General features: G+C 42.2%; 1 protein-coding gene across 3 annotated transcripts in view; it reads right to left on the bottom strand.

Annotated features, from left to right (window-relative positions):
- Positions 1-538: 538 nt before the first annotated feature.
- FSHR (follicle stimulating hormone receptor) overlaps positions 539-18,313 on the bottom strand; it is a 189,128-nt gene continuing 171,353 nt past the window's right edge. For all 3 annotated transcript variants that reach the window (XM_032292155.1, XM_032292156.1, XM_032292157.1), the window contains exons 9-10: positions 6,668-6,853; positions 539-1,992 (exon numbers count right to left, since the gene is read on the bottom strand). In XM_032292155.1, coding sequence (XP_032148046.1) covers positions 747-1,992; positions 6,668-6,853 — 1,432 coding nt within the window. In that variant the 3' untranslated portion in view covers positions 539-746. The remainder of the gene's footprint in view (positions 1,993-6,667; positions 6,854-18,313) is intronic.

Raw genomic sequence — 18,313 nt, 5'->3', positions numbered from 1 at the left:
GACCCAGCTGCTGCTTCACAGCAGTGAGCTGAATCAGCATCAACAGCAAAGTGTGCCGAGCTACAAAATGGCTGCCATTTCCCTCTGCCCCCCTCTTTTTCTAGGTCTTCACTGTGGCCCACCCTAGCTGGAAACACATGAGGAAGGGAATTCTGGGAAAAGTATTTCAAACCTATCCACATTGACACCTTACAAAGGCATCACATGGGTGTTCAATAAATGTTTGTTGAATGAATGAATAAATGAGTGAATACCATGGTGCTTCTCTTGGAAATTCTCTGGGAGTTGGAATACCTAATCCTGGCTCTGCCTCTTACAAACCAAACAATTTTGAACAAGTCATTTAACTCTTTGAGTCCTGGTTTCCTCATTTGTAAAACTCTAAGGATACTCCCTGTCCTGTTTATTTAACAGAGATAAAATGAACAAAAGCACTCTAAGGATACTCCCTGTCCTGTTTATTTAACAGAGATAAAATGAACAAAAGCACTTTGAACATAATGTTCAAAAACAACATACATAAGGATAAAACATATGATGTAGTATTGTATTTTTTAATGATTATTGTTGTTACTAATATTTCAGCTTCCCACTGTATCACATGGAATTAATAGTTCCTGACCAATTTACTCTAAAGATATGCCAGGAAGATTAAATTAGATGAAATGTGTAAAAGCACTGTCAGCTACCTGTGCCATACTCTTCAAAGGCAAGACTGAAGTATCTTTCATCACTCAGATACATTTTCACATTGTGTTTTGCTTTTGGGTCAAATGACTTAGAGGGACAAGTATGTGACTGGAACCGTTGGTGACTCTGGGAGCTGAACAGCAGTGGCCATTCCTTGGATGGGAGTTGTGGGCAGTGGATGAGGTTTCTGTCTTATAAATTTGGGCTTGCATTTCATAGCAGCCAAACTTGCTCAGCAGAATGAAGAAATCTCTGCGGAAGTTTTTGGTAAAGATGGCATAGAGGAAGGGGTTGGCACAGGAGTTGATGGGGTAAAACAGGACCAGTAGGATCTTTGCCTTGGACACAGTAATGAGGGGCACTTTGAGGGAGGCAGAAATGGCAAAGAAAGAAATGGGTGCCATGCAGACAAAGTCGGTGAAGATCAGCATGGCCATGCGCTTGGCAATCCTGGTGTCACTGGAGGAGGACACGATGTTGGGGTTCCGCACTGTGAGGTAGATGTGGGTGTAGCAGCCACAGATGACCACAAAGGCCAGGACATTGAGCACAAGAAGGGACATGACATACAGCTGTGACAAAGGGCTGTCGATATCCATGGGCAGGCAGATGCTCACCTTCATGTAGCTGCTGATGCCAAAGATGGGAAAGAGGGCAGCTGCAAAAGCAAAGATCCAGCCCACCACCATGACACTGGCAGCATGACGGAGCTGTACCTTGCAGTCCAGCTGCATGGCATGGGTGATGGTATACCATCTTTCCAAGGTGATGGCTGTCAGAGTATAGACTGACAGTTCACTGGCAAAGACAGTGAAAAAGCCAGCAGCATCACAGCCTCCTCCAGTTTGCCAGTCAATGGCATAGTTGTGATATTGGCTCTTGGTGTGGATATCAACTGAGGCAATGAGCAGCAGGTAGATTCCAATGCAGAGATCAGCAAAGGCCAGGTTGCACATAAGGAACCGGGGGACTGTGAGTTTATATTGGCTAGTAGTTAGGATCACCAGCACTATGATGTTCCCAGTGATGGCCAGGATGCTGATAAACCATATCAGGATTCTGAGGATGTTGTACCCCATGATATCTTCACATGGGTTGAATGCATCTGGCTCAGGGTAGCAGGTCACATCAACCACTTCATTGCATAAGCCATAATCAAACTCACTGTACATCATGTCAAATTTTCTGCTGTAACTGGACTCATTGTATTCTGCCGAGGAGACTCTCTGACCCTTAGCCTGAGTCATATCATCAACTTCTTGCCTTAAAATAGATTTGTTGCAAATCGGATGAAGCTCAGAGCTAGAAAAATACAAAGAGAAATAGAATCAACATCTCAGATTCAGAATAGCAAATATATCACTGTCTTTGTGCAGGGTAGAAATGATGGCTTTCTTCCTGAGATTTTTTTTTTCTTCTCACATCCTATCTGCCCTTCAGGCTAAGCTCAAGGGTTAATGCTGCTTACTGTAAGTGAATATAACAACTTGTATATATATATTACTAGAGTTGGATGACCCACTGGGGAAACCATCTTGCCACAACCTGAATGTGGGGAGGAAGGCGCCTGAAACTAAGCCTTGCTGTTGAGTGAAAATAATTTATAGACCTGGTATCAAGGCTGCCCTTTTCCTTCTCCCATCTCCATCCAGCTGTCTCTTAATATGCCTGGGTAGCACATACTCCTATTCCTCTACACTCAAATCACTGGGAGATCCAGACTGTTCTCTCAGTCAAATGAGAACTTACTTGCTTCTCTTATCTACATAAATTAGGGGATCAGAATCTGTAGCTAGTTCCCAGTCAGCCCCTACTCCCTGGCTCTTTGGTACTCAGGCTATTCGGAGGCCAGCTAATTTGCCCGAAATATTATCAGGGTCTTTCCTGTTCTTTATTATCTCACTTTCTGGGGGCCACAATAGGCCCCAGGCATGTGTTTGTCTGCAGCGTAAGCCTGGCTCTCTCATGTTAGTTTTCTAGTGAGTTCCCCAAAGAGCAAGTACAAGTTGCAAAAGGACATAATTTATTCTAAGAATGTAACTCATCCTCTGGGGAACCTAGCTCTCCTTGGGCTCACTTTACTGTTTTGGTTTTCCCTTTAAACTCAAATGTACAAGGGGCCTTGTCAATAGGATAGAGGTACGTACAGAGGGATTTGAATGAAATCCAGGTGATAAATACTCAATCCATGAGTATACCCATAAATATTCTACTCCAGAGTAGTGTCTGTCAATACTCTGCATGTAGCGACGTGGAAGGTAATACTGCTACTTGTAAGTAAAGGCTTATAGAACAGGAATATTTTACGGAGGGAGCTTTTTGGATGGAAAAAAAAATCACACATACACATGCCTACCTTTCCCTCCTTCCCCAAGGTGCAAGTTCACAGCAATTTTAAGTGACTGTTTTCCTTAAACCTTGACATAATCTCAGATATAAGTGGGGAAGTGAGTACTAAAACCCTCATAAGAAGGAAGGAGGTTGCCGGGAGAGTGGAGGAGGTAAAGACTCCATCTGATGCTAAAGGATGAGTCCTGCCAGGTATTCCAACCTATTATACATGGACTGAACCTTTCCCTATCCACCTGGATGAGAAGGGGCTGTTAGGAAGAATGCTCTCCTCTCTCAACCCTGGAAGAGTGAATTGAATTGCCAGGAAGTCACTTTCCCTTGGCCCAAGGGATTTTTTTTTTTTTTTTTTTTTTTACGAATAACATGTTTTGGTTTAGTCAGCAGTCTTCCATCAAAGGTGAGGCAGGCTCCATAATGGGCATAGAGGGGTAAGAGGGTTATCCTGTGGTCCTTAGGCTAACTCTGGACTCTCAAACCCTGTCAGTGAGTTAGCTGCAGCCTGATTCTAGGAAGATAAAGTAAGTCACCTGGTACTTGCTGACTGCAGTTTGGTTCATTGGCCTTAGATCTGACTTAACTGTCTAGAAATAGCCTTCACTTCCTGGGGCTTATGGTCAGCATCTGTGAAGATTTTTATTGTTGATACTGCTGTCCACATATTTTAAATATTGTGCTTCTCTTTTCTGAAACAGAGGTGACCCACTGACATGAAGTAAGGAGAAAGGTAAATAACTTATGTCTCTGAGACAAGCACAGAAACAAAAGTGGAATGAGTGACATCAAGTCTTGCCTCTGTAGTACCTTGGAAAATCCTAATTGTCACAAGGAGTTGGGAATTCAGTTTAGGGTCAGTTTGAAAAGTGCCATTCTTGGACTCTGGTCAGTCAGTGAACAGATGCTTGGGGAGGCATAGCAGTGTCCCACAGCCTGAGCTTTGGAGGCAGCAGACCAGATTTGGACCTGTTTGCTCAGTGTAGGTCAAGTTATTTAGTGTCTCTGAGCCTCAGTTTCTGTCTCTGTGAGAAAGGAATGATAATATTACCTCATGGAAATTAAATGAGATAAAGACAGAGTGTTACAGTGCTTGTCAGTGAGTACTCAGCAAATGTCATAAGTATGAATCTTTTTGTGTTGTGAAAATGTGGATGCTTCTACAAGTTCCTCTTCATGACGGTGGTTACTTATGGAATTCTTGTCAAGGTCTAGGCCCTATGTGGGTTAGAATCATACGCCACAGCATATCAATTTAACTCTTCTTTGTGAAGAAGTGGCCTTCACAACATTGAGCTGTGAAGAAACACAACTTTTATTGTATTTAACAATAAAAAATAATAAGAGCAAAGTAATGCAGACCGAATACAGAATTGTGACAGGGAAATATCTGGTTCAATGACAAATGAGTGTAGTTGATAGGAACTTGTGGGAAGAGTCCAGGAGGACTACGGCCAATGATTTAGTGACAGGGGCCTCATGTTCACACTCTAGGCATTATTTCCAAATGAGGAACAGAAGAATAATTTCATCATACAAGTTAAAACTCGAATCCCACTACCAAACCACACCCACTGTGATATACAATGAAATGGCTCTATTGAAAAAATACATCTGAAATTACCTTCTGAATAGCGTAATTATTTTGTGTTGTGTGTGTGTGTGAATTCGATAAAGTCAAATATTCATTGCTAAAAATAGAAAATAAAAAGCACCCTTTGCAATTTTGTTACTCCATTTTGGCGTGTTGTGAAAGAACCATGTTCCTCTCCCTTGCAGTACCCTGACAGGCCTGGATGGTAAGTTACAGCAGCAGCCTAGAGGGATGAGCACCGAGTGGCCAGGGGGAACCAGAGGAGATCTCATGTCCTGGGACAATATAAGGCAGATGTGGAGATTCTGGTGGGGAGAGTCTTGAGGCCATGTCTAGAGGAATCTGAGCAACACTATGAGATAACAAATTGGGGTGTGTTGGAACTGGGCCAGATGGCACATGGCAAGCTGTTCTCACAGTGACCTTAACAATTCTTTACTTTTTTTTTTTTTTTTTTTAAAGACAGGGTCTTATTCTGCTGCCCAGGCTGAAGTACAGTGGCAAGATATGGCTCACTGCAGTCTTGACCTCCTGGGCTTGAGCAACCCTCCCATTTCAGCTTCCCAAGTAGCTGGGACCACAGGCGTGTGCTACCCCACCTGGCTAATTTTGTTCATTTGTTGTAGAAAAGAGGTCCCACCACATTGCCCAGGCTGGTCTTAGATTCCTGGGCTCAAGGAATTACTCTGCCTTGGCCTCCCAAAGTGCTAGGATTATAGGTGTGAGCCACCTTGCCTGGCCACTCTTAATGTTCTTTATTTCTCCTTCAGGGTATTCAGTTCCAGGGACTTGGTGGAAAATTGGTTTTTTTCTCACTCTAGATAGAATAATTCTTGCCTGCAATATAAAAGAGCCAAACCTCTGCTTCAGCCCAGGACTGTAAGAATTCTGGTTATCGGGAAGACATTTCCTGGCTCTTGAGCTAATCTATGAAGAGTGCCCATTCTGGATAATAACCCAGTGATGCATGAGAACTGTGAAAACCAGCCATTTTTCTACAAATCCTCCAAAAGGGTCTGAGTAGAGACGGCCAGCTACTTTTAGAGTGTGTACTGTTTTGTTGCCTTTTTTGTTTTGCTTTTGAGCAAGAGATATGTCCACACAGACCGGTCAATGTATGTTAAATGTTGAATAGTGGAGGAGATTGTTAAACAGTGAAATAATATCATAGGAAAGCTGTATTAGTTCTAGGCTATTGTATAAGAGTAATGAAAAGACATCATTTGATGAGTGCAACTACATGATGTGGCTTGTGTAGGTGAGCTCAGAGGAGAGTGAGAGCTTTGAGAACTCTGATACTCAGTAAGTGCTTACCTCCAATGGATCGTTTCAGTGTCTGGAATGTGTGTGCAATCTGCAAGGCGACTTTCTCTTCACTGTCTCCAGATCCTGTCTATGATTACCTCACTTTTTTTTTTAACCAGTTAGCCACTAGGACTTGTCCCTGTTTAGACTGTCCTCTTTAAGTCTGGGCTTCCTTGAACCTGGCTTCCTTTGAAAGCCAAAGTAACGAGATGTCTTAAACTTTGTCCTCCCTGTGAGGTCGCAAGATCCCAAGGTGGATTTGAGAGGGATGTGATTGGGATGTGCTGCAGATATGTACATCAGTCTCTGGCATGGGATTTATGTATCTCCCTGCCAAAGATGACATGGATGAAAGCAGGCTGGGGCATTTATCAGGTGCAGAGTTTGGGACTTGAAGGATTAAATCCATAATGGTACAAAGAAGGAAGAGATACTATGCACGAACTCTGAGTCAGGCAGTATGCTTAGGATTTTTAACGTTTTCACAATTAGTATTGGTATATGTTCTGTCCCATGGGTAGCCATCCCCTGTGAGCCCATTTTCAAAGAAATGAAAGAGTTCAATCATTCCTCACTCTCCACAAAACTGAATTTTTGACCCAGAATGTGCCGAAGAACTTGAGACAGGGAACTCTCTCTGCTGGTAGATTCTCTTCATGTCACACATAGGTAGAAATTGTGGAGTAAGTTCTACACTGGGGAAATGCCCAAATAGGGCCCGAAGGATGGACTCACATTTGTTGTCTCCAGTTTGCAAAGGCACAGCAATGGCTGGGATAGGTGAGGCTGGCTTCTATGAGGGCGACAAGCTCTTCCAGACTAGGAAGTCTTTTTAAGTTGTAAGTCGACCTGGCCCTCAGCTTCTTAAGATTTTCTAAGCCATAGCTGGGCAGGGAATGGATCCTTGTTCTTGAAATATCTCTATAAAGAGAAAAGGTAAATATAACAGGATTACTATGGACTTAAAACTTTTTGTTCTTGGTTAGCAGGCAAAATAGCAGACACTCTAGTGATATTCTTATGTGATGGAGGAGAGAGACTCCTGGTTCCTCCATCACACCTTGGCCAGATCAATATTTGGTTAATAGGACATTTGGTTCTGTAGGAGTCCTGGTCCTTCTGTTCCTGGTGGGAGGAGTTAGATAACAGGCCACTCTGATTCCTGGATATACTTACATACTGGCTAATTTGGGGCTTAAGTGTTGCTGGTGAGTAGAATTAGTCACCTTCCCTTCTACAGTCTATTTGTACCTGCTAATTTGCATGGGACTAAGAGATTGAGACCATTTGCCTGTACCATAAAACCAGCTATAAAAATATTTCTGATGAGCTGGAGTAGAATCTGTGGCCAAATTTCAGAAAAAGGGGCGAGAAGGAAACACACAAGGGGAAGAAGAGTCTGGCAGGCAGTCGGAGCAGTCTTAGCACAAAGTCCGAGTGGCAGTACAGAGTGGTGGTTATGAACTTGACATCTACAGCAGACCTGCCTGCATGTGTACCTTGCCCCTCTCCCTATTAGATTTATAACCTTGGTTAAGTATGTCACTTCTTCATGGCTTAGTTTTCCCAGCTGTGAAATGGGAAGATAAAAATCGTATCTACCTCAGACGATTGTTGTGAAAATTAGATGAGTTAAAGTACATAAAGAGCTTCCTAACCAACAGACAACACTTAACGTCTGGCAACTATTCTTAGTAAACATTGCACAGAGTGTGAGAAAGAGACAGTTCTTCTTGTTTTATAGGAAAGTCTGCCTGTCCATTAGACCTCAGCACAAATGGCCAGTTTAACCAGGTCCCTGCCCCTGATGGGCTGCAAGTTCCGTCCCTTCTGGCAGCAACACCAGTGATGTGGGTGCTTTTCTGGCAGCACTGCTGGTGGCTGCAACCCTCAAAACCAAGACCAGCTGGTGAGAATGAGGAGATTTAAATGGCACCAGCTCGGACCTGTTCGGGCCAACAGCTTGGCCATGAGTGGGTGCTTCTGATGGGGATGGAAGCAAGTGATGACCAGGATGAGTTCATTTCAGCATCCCTGGGGACCCCTGGATATACTTGAGGAAGAAGAATCTTTTTTTGTTGGCATTCCCTGTAAATCAAAGCAGTAGGCACTCAGAGTAATGAATCTTGGGGGTGTGAATATATATTTGCTACCCCATATGCTCTCACAATCTGGTAAAAATTACATTTTCAAAGTCTTCTTTTCATTGTGTAATTATCTTGCTCAAAAATTTATAATGGCTTCCTATTGTCCAGTGAAACCCATCCCTAACTATTGCTCTATTTGTCAGTTCCATTTCCCAAGCAAACTTACACTATTTGTTCGTACTTGATGTCACTATTTCCTCATCTCACAATCCAACTGAGTTTCTCCCAAACCTCAGGAGAAATAATATCACTAAGTCCATGTCTTAGTTCTGATCTCCCTGATTTTGCAATTGCATTTCACAGGTAGAATCCTCCTTTCTGAGATACTCTCTTTATTGGCATCATATTCTCTTTGATACATTTTCCTCTGACATCTCCTTTGACTTCTTTTTGATATTTTTTGTTTTACTTCTCTTATATCTGTCTTTAAATATTGGTATTTCTCTAAACCCAGACCTCTTCTGACTATACCCAATCTTTTCAGGTGATCTCACTCATTCCCTTAGTTTCAGGCACAAGGCATGTACTGATGGCTTCTAAATGTGTATTCCCATTAAGATCCTATTCCTGAACTCCAAGTTCAGATAATCAGTTCTTTGAACCCCACCATTTTGGTGACTTGTAGGCATCAAAACTGAACTCACCATCTTTCTTGTAAATATGTTTCCTCTTTGTTTTTTTCCATCTCAGCAAATGACTCTTCTACTTTCCCCTGTTGTTCATAATGGAAACCTGGGTGTTGTCCTTGTCCTCACAGGACATCAGTCTCTCGTTCTCTCAAGCCTAACTTTTAAATGTGTTTCAAATTGGTCTACTTCCCTCCTCTCCTGTTACTTTGGTCTAAGTCACCATAATCTCTGCCTAGGCAAACGCAATGGCCTCACAACTGTCCTGATGACCATTGATTCAATCTTTATACCACAGGTGTAAAAAGTGCCTATCAGATTGTGACTTCCTGCTTCAAACCCTTCAATGACTCCTCATTGCTCTAAGGATGAAGGACAAGTCACTGGGTAGAGTGCTGGCCATTTGCCTGATTTGTCTCACGTCCATGTCATGCCCTTCTCTGCGCTCTGCTCTGTGTTGCAAGAGGGATAATCCCTGCAGTTCCGTTTCCCAGGTACACCCTATCAATCAGCTTTCAATTGGATTTAGCAAATGGCACTAGTGGGAGATTGGAGGGTAGGTAAAAGGGCATATCTCATCCCTCCTCTGACTCAGGCAGCAACTGAGTCTTTTCTCCAGCTCTCACTGAACAGATTCTCAGAGGATCCAGCTTCTACCAGTTGCCCTAGTTCCTGGACATCAGTAAGATGATTTCCTCATTCGTTCCTCAAGTCCTAGGGTTAGTAGTGATTACTATTGCCATTCTCTGGACTGCTGATCCCCTGTTTGTTATTCAGGCAGACTTACATTTTCAGAACTAACAGTTACCTTTATGATACACACACACACACACACACACACACACACACACACACACACACACACACACTCTCTCTCTCTCTCTCACACTCCCCTCTTTGTTAGCTGTCAATTAGATCAAATATCCCATATACTTATTGATTGTTTTGCTTCTTTGTTCTGTCACTATGGAGAAAATTGTATTATAATCTCCAACTATGATTTTGGATTTGTATACTTCTAGTTTTATCAATTTTTGCCTTATATATTTTTGATGACTTTTTAAGGCTCATACAAATTCAGAAATTTTATACCTTCCTGGTAACTTTCTTTATATCCAGTAATACTTGTTTCCTAGTTTATTGGAAGTTCCTTCTTATTTGCTGGTTCCTCCCTGACCTCCAACTTTAGGAGCACCCATGAACTCAGCACCCATACTTTTATTCCTCCATCTTCACTTACTCTGTAGGTGAGCTTATCCAGTCTTATGACATAAACACCATTTATGTGCTGATGGCTCTAAAATATTTATTTCTAGGTTGCCTCTTTCTCTTGAAATCCAGACTCATATTCAATTGCCTCCTTATAATCTCCGCTTGTATATCTAATAGGCAGGTCAGGCCTCGGATAATAAAAATGGCCTTCCCTATCTTTTCTGAAAATGTGCTCCACCTTTCCAGTTGTTCGTGTAAAAGCTTTGATGCCATCCTTGACTCCTCTCTTTCTCTCATAACCCATATCAAAACTCTCAGAAAACCTTCTTGACTTTGTATACCACATATATCTGAAATCAAATTACTTCTCATAACACTAATTGCTGTCACCAAAGGGTAAACGTCCTGGTGTCCCAGGGCATCTTTTCTAGTTCCCTCCCTTGTATTATCATTCTTCAGATTTGGGGTCCCTGGAGATCAGAGTCTGGCCCAGGAACCCTGTCTCTGTGAAGATTCTTTGCTCTCTGCTGCCCCTGCCTTCTTTCCATTTGTACTTAACATTGTTTTAGAGATTGTCAACTTTTTTCGTTGCTACAGGAGATCTGTCTGGTTTCTCTCTTTTGGCAATCTCTCTTCTAGCCAGTTCTGTTAGTGACACTTGCCCTGCTTTCTGTGACCAAGGTCTTATCTCATCTGGCATTTGGCTTCCTCTTTTTTTTTTTTTTTCAAATGTGGAAAGAGCAAAGGCTGAGACCCAACTCCCTGTTTTGTCTCTAACAATTCAAGACTCCATCCAAGAAATGAGATTAAAAGATTTTAAAAGTCTTTTAGGAACAATTTAGACCAAGGCTATCATTTCCTTTCATGAACATTTTTCATATTTTTCCAAACGAGGAATACAAAACAGATGATTTTTCTTAATTATGCCTCCTCCTTGAGTTTATGATGTAAAATTGGATTAATTGAAGATTCTAAAGAAAAACAAGTTTTTATATTTCATGGAATATCATAAACTCAGTGGTGGATTAAAGATGACTGCAAATTCTTTGACACTCTTCCCTTGATGGGAAAGAGTGTCAGTCATCTTTAATCCACCACTGAGTTTATTTATTCTTCCCTTGAATCTGGGCTGAACTGTGATGTCTCTGGATAAAAGGGTATGATAGAAGTGTTGCTATTCATTATAGACTTAGCCTTTAAGAGCACTGATATCTTCTACATTGGCCTTACAGAGTCTTTGGCTGCCATGAAAGATCTCTGAATACCCTAAAGCTGCCACATTAGTAAAAGCCTAAACCATGCAGAGAGGTCCTGGGCAATGAGATGCCATATGGACAGAGTTAGAGAAGGCACCCCCTCCACACACACACACCCCAATAAGCACAGATGTGTGTGCCAGGCACATAAGTGATGGGGACAACTTGGAAGTGGACCTGCAGACAGTCAGCCACCCATGCTGACAATGCATGGATCAGGGACAGCCATCCAAATGTCTGACACACAAAACTGTGAGCAAAATGGAATGATTGCGTTAAGCCATTAAATTTTAATCAGGCAATAGAGAACCAAAACAGACTTTGTTGAGGTCTTCACAGTATTTAACAGTTGAAGATGTATTTTTTTCCTTGAAAGCCAGTAAGGGTGCAATAGCATTATAGCCTATATACTTTTTGCCTCTCTTACCACTTACTATCTTTTGCTTTATGTACCAGCTATTTGTGTTTTATCTCTTCTTGAAGGTAGAAGTCTCTAGCATTCTCAGAAGTGCCTTTCATGTAGTAAGTATCCAGAAACTTATTGCTTTGTTTGAAGATACAGTGGGGAGTGACATTGGAGAAGGATTAGGAAAGGAAATAGATCACCGCAGCCGACTGTGATGTCCTTTGACTTCCAGAAATTGCAGAGTCTTGCTCCTTGTGTTATGTCTTCTATTGTTTCCTACGGTTGTCTTTTCATGTACGTTGGTCTCCTCAGTCAGATTTCAAGTGCCCTGAGAGCAGACATTATTAAGACACTTTTGTGTTCCGTATCATTTCTGGCATAGATTTGGGCTCATGAAATCTATTCAGTAAGTAGTTGTCTGATAAGCAGAGATGCTTCGGCATTGTAATAAAAATGAGAGGCTGAAGAAAATTTTACAAAAGAGCTAATTCTAAGGGGAGAAGAATGAAAGGCAGACTCAGAAATCCAGAAATCTAGACTTAACGCGAGCTCAAGAAAGTGGTTCTTCTGCAGTGGGTGATTATATGGGACTGAGAATATCAAAGTTACCGAGAAAGGGAGCAACCTTGTGCAATGTCAACAGGGAGACAGACGTGCCTTGTGGAGTAAGCAGAATGATACACTGGGTGGATTGACTTGAATGCAATCCAATGTTCAGGTGTTAGATTGGGAAGCCTCCTTGGTAAACTTCATTGCCGTTCCATTTTCTCAGTGTTCTGGAGCTAGCTTGTTATTTTGGATTTCTTCTTATCACAGCTACAAGACATATGTGCTGCTGCCATTTGCACAAGGTGGGTTTGCAGCTGTGAGAAAAGGCATCTTGTCAGTGTCCGGGGATTGAGATCTTTCACTGGTGGATGATGAAGGAGGGAGCTCTTGGTAGGAAAGAGGCAAAGTTACTTAAAGTTCAATAAAGCAAATTTTTAAGCAAAAGTGGTTCCGGGATGACAAGGAAATAAAAGTCTTTGTGGAGGTGTTTACTTAAAGATTACTGTCTGAAGTGATCAAACATGGAACCTGTCAAGACTTCCAAATTTTGGACTGACACAAAATACAACATACCTCTAGTATCTCTGTGGATTAAGAAAATTCCATAGTAATTTATATTAGCAGGGACAAAGACAAGATAAGTAGATCTTGTTCAGTGTGACTTGAGACTTAACTACAGTAGATTCCCTTTTTTGCTTTCTGTTCTCCTAAAACATTCACATACACTCATGCACACACGGGCCTATTTGCTGGCTACAGTTCTTCCGCATGGCCTAAAAATCTTATGATTGATTTTAATTCCTTTATGAAAACACTCTCCATTTTCATGATGCAAATATACATGGGGAGAATAACAAAAAAAAGGCATCAGTTATTCACATCTTTATGGGAGTACATTATTGTGACCCTGATAGTTGATTTTACGTGTCAACTTGAGGGCATTAAAGGATATTCAGATAGCTGGTAAAGCACTATTTCTGGGTGCCTGAGGGTATTTCCAGAAGAAATTGGCATGTGAATCCACGGACTGAGTAAGGAAGATGTGCCCTCACCCAGAAGCTGGGAGCCCCTCTTTCTCCTACCTTTAGACGTCAGAACTCTAGGTTCTCAGGATTTTGGACTCAGGGAATTGTACCAGTTTCCCTCCCTCACCCCCTTGGTTCTCAGGACTTTGATCTCAGACTGAGAGTTATACCATCAGTTTCTCGGTTCTTGGGCCTCTTTCTTTGACTGAGAGTTATACCAGTGGCCTCCCTGTTTCTGAAGCTTTCAAACATAGACCAAGCCAGGCTATAGCTTCCCTGGTTCTGCAACTTGCAGAGAGCCTCTCCTGAGCTCCTCAACCTCCGTAGTCATGTGACCCAATGTCCATAAGAAATCCCCTCTCCTCTCTCTCTCTGTTGTTTCTGTCTTTGAAGAACCTTGACCAATACAATGACTATTTGCTAAACAGAGGCTTGGAGAGAGGCCCAGAACACAAATCATGGCACAGTGAGGGGAATTTAGAATAGTTATTCTGGGCAATCATACTTTGAGTAGTAAAGGGAACCATGGGATGGGATTAGATCTCTGAGCCTTGAAAGTCAGGTGGAAGAGTTTAGGATTCACATGAACAGAAGAATGGTTTATTCAAAACTGGATTTTTGTAAGATTAGTCTTGATAACCTTGATACCAGCATATAGTCGGTGTTCAATAAATACTTGGTAAACTAATTGGAAAAAGAAAGGATTGAGGGTAAGAAGGGGATCAGGTGGCTATTGACGAAATTCAGGCCTAGGATGATAGAGGCTCTCTCCTCCCACACTATCACTTCATGTGTTAAAAGCCATTGTGTCACATGATGACAAGAATGTATTAGGCATTTACTCTATATTACTATTCCCATTTGTGGAAATTTCTGCAGTGGTTATTGTACTGGGAAGTGACATTCATCACTTGTCCAGATGCATAACAGTAGATACTGTTGTTTTTACATGTATTTCTTACATCTTACCAGACACACAGTAGGTGTTCAATCAACATCCGCTAAATGTATGTCATGTAAGACCTGATGCTCTTAATGAGTACCTGAGAATGTTTACTTTGTTCCTGCCCTTGTGCCTGGAACTGGTGGGCTGGACAAGGGGGAAGGGGTAGTTATGGGCTGGTGTTTTCAAACTTTACCTTTCAAGCTGGTCTGTTCTAATGATTTTGGTCTTTCTTTTAAAAACATCATTTCGTTTAAAATTTCAACACATGCTATATTCAGACAGTGAATGATTTTGCAAATTAAAACCTGAAAAGTACCCATGGAGACCCCATGGGATTATAACTTGCACAGAAGAGATTTAGTAACTTTAAATTGTTTCAACACTGTTAGAATTCTTTGTTTTGAGATACAGAATAGCAAGAGAGACTGCATGGGTAGGTAGGTAATAAGAGGCTGAGGCAGGAGAGGCAGGAGTTAAAAGCACTCCGTACCCCATTTAATACAGTGTGTTATAGCCAGTGCCACAAATTTGATTTGAACAATTTCTATTTTTCCCAGCAAAGATGTTATTACAGGTCAATCATTTCCATAAGTGAGAGCACATTTCTGGTGTATACTACACTGACAGATGGCTAGAAGACCTCTTTTTCATGATCCCAGGCTGGATAAAAAGGCAATTTACTATCTATAGGACTGTGGGTACACTGGTAATGGAAGAGAATCATTCTTATACAAATAACTCAGTGTTTGAATCTGAACTATCAAATGAATCTGAGCTATAGCCAAATCAATTTGATAAACCATCAGAATATGATTGTACTGGCTCCAGCCTGCAAAGGCAATGCATTAAATTTTCTCCACAGGAAACTGTTTCCCAAAGAAACAGCAATTGGTCGATTGCTTAAAAAACAACAACAAACAACAACCTTGAGTGAGTTCAGACTATCAGGTAAAACTCAGATGGCTGCTGATGTTCAAGGTCAAGACTCATGGGGGGAAATGGGGATGCTGAGCTCCTCTGAAACTCGAGGAAGCTTGTTTGTGTGCCCCTGGATTTCTCTGCATCTATCTCTCTCTGCAATGGAGCAGTGCAGCCTTGCACCCTCAGGTGTTCAGAGGCTCCCTATTCTTCACTCAACTAGAAATTTTGCCTTCAGGAAAGGTGCTATCATCAGTTTGAATGTTTGGCCCTTAATTTTCTTAGAATTCCTTGCATATATCCACTGGGGAAAAAGGACTGAGCCAGTGAGGGAGGAAGATTCACCACAGTTGGCTTGTGGAGGAGATATTTTGGAGACTAAGCAAGACTTCCCAATTCCCAACATGGGTCCTAGGGCAGTGATTCTCAGAATGCTCTCTGGACCAGCAGCATCAGTTTCGCCAGGAAGATATTAGACATACAAGTTCTTAGGCCTCAACCCTGACCTGCTGAATCAAAAATTCTAAACGTAGGGGCTGAGTGTCATGACTCATGCCAGTAATCCCAGTGCTTTGGGAGGCTGGGACAGGAGAATCCCTTGAGGCCAGGAGTTTAAGACCAGCCTTGGCAACATAGTGAGACCCTGTCTCTACGACAACAACAAAAATGGCCAGGTATGGTGGTGCACGCTTGTAGTCCCAGCTACTCAGAAAGCTGACACAGGAGGATTGCTAGAGCTCAGGAGTTCAAGGCTGCTGTCAGTTATGATTGCACTGCTGCACTCCAGCCTTGGTGATCAAAACAAAAACAAAAACAAAAACAAAACAAAACAAAAAAAGACCCACCTAAAACCCACACAACTCTGAAGATGCTGCTGTGGGGCAGCTGAGAACCACTTACAGCTGAGGTGGCTCATAGCTGAGTCTATTGTGGGAATTGCCCTCAGCTGACTTACTCCTCCACAGGCATTTGGCTCCTCCCCAGGGACAGTGATTCTTGATACGGAGGACTTGTCCCTTGCCTTAATTCAGTACAACTTTGAAGGACCATCTTAACTCCAGATCTCCACATGAGATCAGTTGAGCCTTTGGTTGCAAATGCGTTACCCTGATTCTGCTTCCATCAAGCACTCCCTGTACATTCTGAGAGCACCCTCCAGTAAACCTTCTGCATGCAGCTAGATCATAGTCTTTTTGTGTTTATGTGGGAGGGGGAACAGCAATCTGACCCAAGGCCCAGTCACGATCAGCATGATCTCCACCTACTGTAGTCGGAATGGCCTTTGCGTACCTCCTGCTCTCATCTCTTAACTCATCACCCGGGGTGGGCTGGTCTACTGCACACCTGCACAAGCACCCCTCAGGCCAGGGTTTAGATGGTTTAGTGTATCTAGTTGCAGAAGTGGGACGTGGAATAGGCCAGTTGTCTTCTTGCATCTCAAGTCAGCAGAAGGAGAGGCTTGAAGAACATCTGTGGACTAACCTGAAGGCCCCCGAGAAAGGGTGGCTTGATGTTAAGGTGAAAGATGATCAGTTCTTTTGGCCCCAGGGGGAGGAGAGGAAATTAGTAATTGTAGGTGGGGCTTCCAGCCAGGATCCTGCACTGAGATGAAAATATGTGGGAATGTATTATCCCTCTCTACCTTTTTAAGTCATTGGGAGTGCTTCATAATTCCATGAATTTTCTGTAAATTTTATTCACTTAATTCTAGACAGATGTGTGCCTGTGGTAAGAAGGATAAAACAATGGGCCTATAACTTGAGGACCCTGCAGAATTGTTTCTGATGCTTTCACAGAGGCTCCCTTGCCTGCATTCACAGTGGGACTGGATGGGGGATTCAAGTTTTGTGTTCTCTGTTAAAAATGCTTAGGAGATACATTGTGCAGTGTCTTAACCTGGAACCTGCTTATGCAGCCTCAGGAGATGTTATTCTGTGCCATGTTTATGTATCGTTGACTGGCGTTCTTAGACTGGGAGGCTGGTGTTAATAGTTATTTTCCACTATTTTAGCTCACAACCAGTTGCAGGGGGCCTCAATGAATAACTTTTAGATGTTCAATTAAACCTACTTATGGCAACATGGTATGATGGGAACACATGGAATGTGAGGTAGAAGACCTAGTTTCTGGTCCAGGCTCTGCCCCTTGTAGCAGCAGTATGATTTTTAACAGGTCACTTCCGTCCTCTGGTTCTGATTCCTTCAGCTGGGTAATAAATGAGTTGGGGGATCTCATCCAAGTTCATTGTTCTCAGGAGCAGACAGTAGGTTAAGATGCTATAGATTCAATATTGTACCTGGTACAGGTCACACATGGAAACACACCCATCACTGATATATTCTGCCATGAACAGATAGAGGTGCCTACTTAGGAACATTCAAAACTCTTAGGGCTTTTTGCTAAGAGAAACTGACATGCTGTTATTGTAGGGGGTCAAAGACATCAAAAGTACTTTGTCAGAATTCACTTGTATCCCAAGCACTATAAGAACAGGGAACATGAACTAAGTAGTACAGGTTCTGAGTACTTCGTATACTTGAGCACATGGCCTACATGCCCAACACTCTCCATTTGTTAGCCTGGGTCCTGCCTTGTACTTCTTAGGCATATCTTGACTTGATATTTTAAGTTGTATATTTAATGTATTGCCTGACTCCGCTCTGTCCCCACCACCAGTGAGAATATAAGCTTTCGATGAGGAAGAACTTTACTTTGTTCCCTGCACTTTGTGTAACACATGGCACAGAACTGATGCTTAAAAATTTATTTGATGAGTGAAAAAATATTGTGTGTGTGTGTGTGTGTGTGTGTGTGTGTGTGTTTTATGCTTCAAATAATATTATTAGGAAATAGATAGTGTTTTTTAAGCCATTTTTAGGCAAGGAAACAGAGGTTTAGAGAGGTAGAAGAACTGGTCTAAACCAAGGCAATCTGCTCTGTATCTCTGCTTTAATCACACTATTGCTCCATTTGCACAGGTGGCCTATCTCAAGCCAGGCATTCTTGAATAATCTTTGAACATGGCCAGGATGACAAATCTACCCTAAAGTGTCTATTTCTTTTGTCAAAGCAGCAGAATCTCATGTATGGATCACAACACACCCTTTATCATGAATAAAAAATACTTATGGAATTCTCACTCTCCATACCAGGTCTAATTCTGGAGGTACACAGGTTCCAGCCTGAAGGAGAAGATTAGCTATTTGGTGAAAATAAGAGTGATGCAGATAGATGGTTGGGTGGTAGGTGGGTAGGTGACCACACACGGTAGCCTATGCTAACTGCCAAATACGAGG

This window comes from Sapajus apella, unplaced genomic scaffold (assembly GCF_009761245.1).
Source record: "Sapajus apella isolate SASKATOON/1434 unplaced genomic scaffold, GSC_monkey_1.0 scaffold26, whole genome shotgun sequence".
NCBI lineage: Eukaryota > Metazoa > Chordata > Mammalia > Primates > Cebidae > Sapajus > Sapajus apella.
The sequence above is the reverse complement of the archived record's forward strand: the minus strand, read 5'-3'. Positions and strand labels throughout refer to the sequence as shown.